Source organism: Alosa sapidissima, chromosome 4 (assembly GCF_018492685.1).
Source record: "Alosa sapidissima isolate fAloSap1 chromosome 4, fAloSap1.pri, whole genome shotgun sequence".
Taxonomy (NCBI): Eukaryota; Metazoa; Chordata; class Actinopteri; order Clupeiformes; family Clupeidae; genus Alosa; species Alosa sapidissima.
The window spans coordinates 34,435,629-34,442,981 of NC_055960.1; the positions used below are offsets into that span (position 1 = coordinate 34,435,629).

The 7,353-nt window shown below is 46.3% G+C and overlaps 1 protein-coding gene across 14 annotated transcripts in view; it reads right to left on the reverse strand.

Annotated features, from left to right (window-relative positions):
- The window catches only part of ppfia4 (PTPRF interacting protein alpha 4), a 134,814-nt gene that overhangs the window by 4,006 nt on the left and 123,455 nt on the right, over window positions 1–7,353 (reverse strand). For 10 of the 14 annotated variants that reach the window (XM_042090723.1, XM_042090715.1, XM_042090724.1 and 7 more), the window contains 6 exons: window positions 7,096–7,122; window positions 5,440–5,615; window positions 3,249–3,346; window positions 1,626–1,801; window positions 1,246–1,314; window positions 521–701 (listed from right to left, as the gene is read on the reverse strand). In XM_042090723.1, the coding sequence (XP_041946657.1) occupies window positions 521–701; window positions 1,246–1,314; window positions 1,626–1,801; window positions 3,249–3,346; window positions 5,440–5,615; window positions 7,096–7,122 (727 nt within the window). The remainder of the gene's footprint in view (window positions 1–520; window positions 702–1,245; window positions 1,315–1,625; window positions 1,802–3,248; window positions 3,347–5,439; window positions 5,616–7,095; window positions 7,123–7,353) is intronic. The other 4 variants (XM_042090725.1, XM_042090727.1, XM_042090720.1 and 1 more) reach the window with 1 other exon arrangement.

The following is a 7,353-nucleotide window of genomic DNA, read 5'->3' on the forward strand; positions in this document are numbered from 1 at the left end:
TTTGGGGTTGAGAGGAGAAACATGCGGCCAGTGAGAGAGCAAATTAGTAGGCATCCACAGCGCACTACAAACATTTAGTAGCTAATATACAGTACAGATTAATGCACTTAGGGGACACACACACACACACACACACACGCACACACGCACACACACACACACACAAACACTCAAACCCACACTCACACATAGTAAGTATCAATCGTTATTAATATTAGTAAAACATTACAGGTGGTAAAATCCCAGTTAGTACATCACAGTTAGTATAGTCTATTTGTAAAAATCTGAAATGGGGCCATACCACATACTTGTGCTTATGATGTATTTAAATTAAGTTGTACATTACATTACATTAGATCATTGTTATTTCTTAATATATTTTCAAATGAATGCAACCCCATGCCAGATTTACACAAAGATAAACTCATCCAACAAACACCCTTTTAGATTGCAGTTGTTTGATAAGCAAGGGCAGCTATAACATTCTCTCTTTCAGACACACTCACACACACACACAGACCTTCAGGCTGCAGCTGTTTCTTGGGCACTACGGCCATGGAGGGTGGCATAGACATGGTGGTGAGGCGGAATCCGGCGGGCAGCGTTTCCATGGAGCCTGGCATCATGCCCAAGCCCTGCCCGTCCCGCGGACGAAAGCGCTTACGCCAGGAGGGCGACCGCCGAAACGATTTATCGTCACTCTGATCAAAACAAGATCAAAACACTCTCACACATCCCACTGGACAGCCAGGACTCATAAACCTAGACTAACACCCAGACCAGATTAACACCCAGACTAGACTAACACCCCGACCAGATTAACACCCAGACCAGATTAACACCCAGACTAGACTAACACCCCGACCAGATTAACACCCAGAGTAGATTAACACCCAGACTAGACTAACACCAACAGCCAGACTAGACTAACACCCAATTTAGATTAACACCCTGACTAGACTAACACCCAGACTAGAATAACACCCAGACTAGGCTACACTAACAACCAGATTAGTTAACACCCAGACTAAACTAAGACCAAGATCCAGACTAGAAAAACACCCAGACTAGTCCTCAAACTGTGAATTAGACATTACTCCAAATATCTATCCATTAAAAAGTAACTTTATATATTGTATCACTGCCATGGCTGATTATTTGTAATTTAATGTTGTGCTGTTACTCACCCGGTGTGTATGTGTGTGTGTGAGTGTGTGTGTGTGTGTATATCGATTGTCCACTCACTTCGTCTACCCGACGATCGGTGCCAAGTGCCAGCATGTTGTTGAACTCCCGTTCCATAACTTGTCTGGCCTGAAACACACACACACACACACACACACACACACACACACACACACACACACACACACACACACACGTTCATGTAACATACAGCTCATCATCTAACACACATACACATACTTTTCAGTGCTGTCTCACACGCTATCACCTAGCAGAGACAACACAGACAAACATGCTCCTCTGACATTTCATAACACTGTGCAAGTATGTGTGTGTGTGTGTGTGTGTGTGTGTGTGTATGGTGTGTGTGTGAGTGTGTGTGAGTGTGTGTGTGTATATGATGTGTGTGTGTATATGATGTGTGTGTGTGTGTGTCGTGCCTGTGTGTTCTGCATGGGGATCTGCAGGATGAGGGCCAGGCTGCTGTAGTCGAAGGTCTCGTCCAGAGCGATCAGGGCCCCGTGTACTCCACTCTCCGACAGGTTGCCGCTGTACTCCTTCAGGCCGATCGTCTGGACCCACTGGACCACCTGCTCATTCGTCCACACCAGCGTGTCTGCAGGGAGCACGGGACAGTGGCATATTACACACACACACAAGAAAATAATATATCCTCACACTGTCTCTAAAGCTCCCAGTTTAATGGTGGGTGATACAAAATTAAACTGGGAGCTTACAAACACAATAGAAAAATACACAAACACACAGAAGTATGAGCGAGCACACACACACACACACACAAACACACAATATACACACCCATAGTCAGACACACAGATATATGCCCCCCCCCCACACACACACTCTCACAGATACATACACCATACACACACAGATATATGCCCCCCACACACACAAACACAATATACACAAACACACACACACACACACACACAGAAGATCAGTAAGAGCAGCTGGCTCCAGGTTATGGCTAGGATTAAGGCTGGTGCTCCGTCCTTGATCTTGCTCAAAGTCAGGAGACGGCCAAGTCAGATCAAAGCCACGTCTCAGGATCTGGAATCTAAAACGCTGGCTTCTTTTACAGGAACATGTCACTACGTAGCAACAACATCAGTGTCAACATCTCGGCTATTAAAAAAGACTAGAAGACACAAACAAACACAAACACACTTTATTGCCAAGTGTTACACTGAGACCACAGGTGGGACCTGAGACTTCTCACAGCAACTGGCTTTGGGACAGACCCACCCGTGTACACATTCACTGGATGTGTGGTGTGTGTGTGTGTGTGTGTGTGTGTGTGTGTGTGTGGTACTCTTAGTTGTGGTAGCAAGAATCTTCATAATCACAAAGCTGGAGCAAGAGACTTGCAGAATTTTCTGACTAACCCCACCCCCCTGCCCCCCCCCCCCGCTGACTTTACTACATGTTTCAGCTACAACAATGTATGTGTGTGTGTGTGTGTGTGTGTGTTTATCTTACTTACACATAATCAGATACCAGCTACTTCTGATCAGAGCTAAATGTCTACTAGAGCCAGCTGGTCTCAGGCAAATGTGTGTGTGTGTGTGTGTGTGTGTGTGTGTGTGAGAGAGAGAGTGTGTGTACGTGCATTTGAGAAGAAGAGAGGGCTTGTAAGCGACTGCAACAGCTGACAGAGTCCCTGTGTGTCGTGATCAAGTTCATGAGGGCAAGCCACGGCATGTTTAAATGCATTTGACATTGAGGAGCTCAGCTGTTGACCTTCCAGATTCTAGTCACACTGCTGCAGTTCCCCTTTTGTCCACTAGGTGACACTGTTCCTCCAGCCACTCCACTGAGGGCCACCTTGGAGGCGCGCTGTGCTGATTGGCTGAGCTACACTCGGCGCTTGGCAGTAAACACCGACACACGCAGGAAACGGGAACCTCAGATGGACTCTGGGAGGGGAGGGCTGTGTTGCCTTTGATGTCCTGCAGGCATTTCTGTAGTACCCTCTCACACACATACACACACTCACAAACAAAAACAAAAACACACACACACACACAAGGTTGTGCTACCTCTGATGTCGTGCTGGCATTCCTCTCGTCTCCTCTCCAGTTCTTTACGATCATAGTTCAGTCGCTTCAAACACATGATGCCATACTGTAAACTTGCTCTGTTTACAAAACACACACACACACACACACACACACACACACACACACACACACACACACAGATGTCTTAGATTCCTGGAAACTTGCCATATCTTACATATGCTATGCAAAACAACCCATGAGAAAGTGCTGATCAAATATGTCCCCTTATTTACACACGACTTATGGTGCTGCTGTTTCATATTGCTAACCTGCCATTTCATATGGCTAAAGGACTTATGTTATGGTGCCGTTTCATATGGCTAAAGGACTTATGTTATGGTGCCGTTTCATATGGCTAAAGAACCTATGGTGCAGTTTCATATGGCTAAAGGACCTATGGTGCAGTTTCATATGGCTAAAGTGGCGTTTCATATTGCTAAAGGACCTATGCTATGGTGCCGTTTCAAATGGCTAAACACAGAGCACATCAAGCTTTGCAGATCAAGCTTTGATCCTATAAATGATAAGTACATTCAGCACGCCAAATGAAATTCATAACTCAACGCAAACAGAATAAACACATCCCTAATCCATACATCTCTCCTGTAATATAATAACATGGCTTCGTGATTCTAGATGGAATGAGTTTATGTGAGGAGGAGATATATATTAAATTATATTTATTAAAGGTTTGGTTTGACACCCTGGTTTGGTTTGACACCCTATGGCAGTAATATGTTGTATGGCAGGTGCAGCTCTTTGTATTGCATTGGTTAACACTGGCTTTGTGTTATGATATTTCATTCATTTCTTTATTGGTGGCTCATCATGTTCTCTCTCATATCTGCCTGTTATATTGCAGATGAATGGAGTGTTAGTCATCGTGTGTGTGTGTGTGTGTGTGTGTGTGTGTGTGTACTCCATGTCTGGAAATGAGCGGCTGGTTTAAGCAAATTCCATTCTGCCACCACCGTAATGAATTACACAGCGGAGGAGTTGAAAAGCAGCTTATCACACCCATGATGCCACTGCACCGTACATTAAAGGGACACCAGGCAAGCCTGATGGCTTTTTCTCTACAAAACTCCCCCTCGCTCGGTCTGAAGCTCTTTTCCTTTTCTTTGCATCTTCCGTCAAGGGTTTTCGCTGCTTCTTCGCCGGCTCTGCCATTATACACACGTTTGCAACAATCGCTAGCGTTTCGTTAGCCTCCCTCTGTGCTGTAAACTGATCCTGCTTCGGTCGCCGGGTAGGATACACCGAACTTGCAAGTGGGATATTCTTCCTACAGGCAGTTGGGGCGGGCGAGAGAGCCTTCATTCGCCCTGTAATGAGTCATTTAACCATATACCGACTTACGAAGATGATTAATTAACACGAAAACGTTGCCTGGTGTCCCTTTAAAGTGCTATACACTAAAAGCAGTGATTGTAATTCATAATGACTCATATCATTAAAGCGCTATACATTAAAGCAGTGATCGTAATACATAATTACTCATATCAACAGAGGAGGTGTGTCTGTAAAGTCATGGCTCAGTCTAAGCTGTGGTTAACTGATGGGACTCGAAAGGAAAACATTTTCAGGCAGTTTGATAGCATGACTCATTACTGCCTGCAATACTGGGAAACACCATGATAACAATGTACAACCACGACAGTGACAACAATAATTACTATAATCTGTACGACTATCTCTTCATCTGCCTCACTTACTATTGCTTCTACTGATACCTCTCCCCCTCCTCCTCATCCTCCTCTGCTCCCCCTCCTCCTCATCCTCCTCTGCTCCCCCTCCTCCTCATCCTCCTCTGCTCCCCCCTCTGCTCCACCTCCTCCTCTTCTTCCTCCTCCTCTCTCCTTCTCTTTCTCCCCCTCCACCTCCTCCTACTACTCCTAATAATAACTGCACTTGATTGATGATAATCTCAATAATTCTAATCAATAATAACGACATTAAGTATAATGACAATGATTATGATCTCTACAACTGCGACAGTTACAATCGCTTCTACTGATACCTCTCCTCCTCTTCTTCCTCCCCCTCCTTCTCTTCCCCCTGATACCTCTCCTCCTCCTCCTCTTCCTCCCCTTCGTCCTACTACCACTACAGTTAATAACTCCTGATGAATGATATTCTGAAGGTCTGAACTTGGACTGTTGTTGTGTACCGATGGAAGCTGTCCACCATCTTGAGGTGTGTGCGCAGGTCCTTCTTGGTGAGGTGGTCGAGCATGCGTGCGTCCACCAGACACTCCATGAAGTAGCTGCGGTACTGCGGGAGGCCCAGACTGGGCAGCCACTCATTCCCAATCCACTCGTGACTCATGTCGCCGTACGCCAGCGTCTACACACAGGCGACAGAGAGCAAAACAGGTTAGACACAGTTTAAAGGTGGGTCTCATAGAGATCTTACAGGTTATACACAGCTTATAGGTGGGAGTCATAGAGAGTGTATGAGTATAGAGAGTTTATAGCTGCATGTTATATAGACAGTTCATAGATCTGGTTTGAATACAACGTTTACGGAGAGTTTGGTGTTATTGATCACAAACTGATGGGTGGAGAAGGGACGAGTATGTTGATATAGAGGGACGCAGCTGTGTTCATGGTCAGGATTCAGAATGTAATTCTTTATTGAAGGCACCACGGATTGGTTACTGAAAACATGCACGGCTGTTTCATCAATAGACTGTGCTAAGGTGGGTAGATTTACGTAAATGTTTATCATGATATTATATCTGATCATTTCTGTATGTTATAAAGATTACAGATAGTTAGAGAAGCAGCTCTCTACATGTAATAGATGACAGACTGTGTGTCTTACAGATAACATACAAATATGAAGCGTGCAGTAGGATAGAGATGACCTTTGAACACAGCCTCATCAGCACATCACCTACGGGCACAGCCTCATCACCACACCACCTACAGTACGGGCACATCCTCATGACCACACCACCTACAGTACGGGCACAGCCTCATCACCACACCACCTACGGGCACATCCACATCACCTACGGGCACAGTCTTATCACCACAACACCTACGGGCACATCGTCATCTCCTACGGGCACAGACACATCACCTACAGCCTCATCACCTACGGGCACACTCACATTATCTACGGGCACATCTACATCTCCTACGGGCACTGCCTCATCACCTACAGGCACACTCACATTATCTACGGGCACATCTACATCTCCTACGGGCACAGCCTCATCACCTACAGGCACACTCACATTATCTACGGGCACATCTACATCTCCTACGGGCACAGCCTCATCACCTACAGGCACACTCACATTATCTACGGGCACATCTACATGTCCTACGGGCACAGCCTCATCACCTACAGGCACACTCACATTATCTACGGGCACATCTACATCTCCTACGGGCACAGCCTCATCACCTACAGGCACACTCACATTATCTACGGGCACATCTACATCTCCTACGGGCACAGCCTCATCACCTACAGGCACACTCACATTATCTACGGGCACATCTACATGTCCTACGGGCACAGCCTCATCACCTACAGGCACACTCACATTATCTACGGGCACATCTACATGTCCTACGGGCACAGCCTCCTCCTGTGGTGGCAGCGGTGTCCTTCGGAGCGAGTTCTTCCTTTTCCCTCTCGTTGCCACGGCTCACAGCGGGCTATCAGCATGCTACGTGCCGTAAACGAGCTACCATTTAGAGTTGCAGTGTTGCTATGCACACGCTGTGCCCTGCTTTAACCCCAACGATGCTCAGTGTTCCTATGGCAACTGTTGCCCCGCGAGACAACGAAGACGGAGCGCGCTTCTCACCTGTGCCCAGCTGCCCTCCTCGTTGTCCTGAAGGCCGACGGCAGCATGTTAGCACACAGAAGAGGAAGAGTTAGTGCTCACACACACACGCACACACACGGTCATCAGGATCACAGACACACACACACACACACACACACACACACACACACACACACAGCATGGAGATAAACGTTGTTTTAATCAATGCTTCAGAGGAAATAAGATGCAGAGTAAGAACAGAGATTAGAGCTTGAAAACAGAAACAGCGCGAGAAGT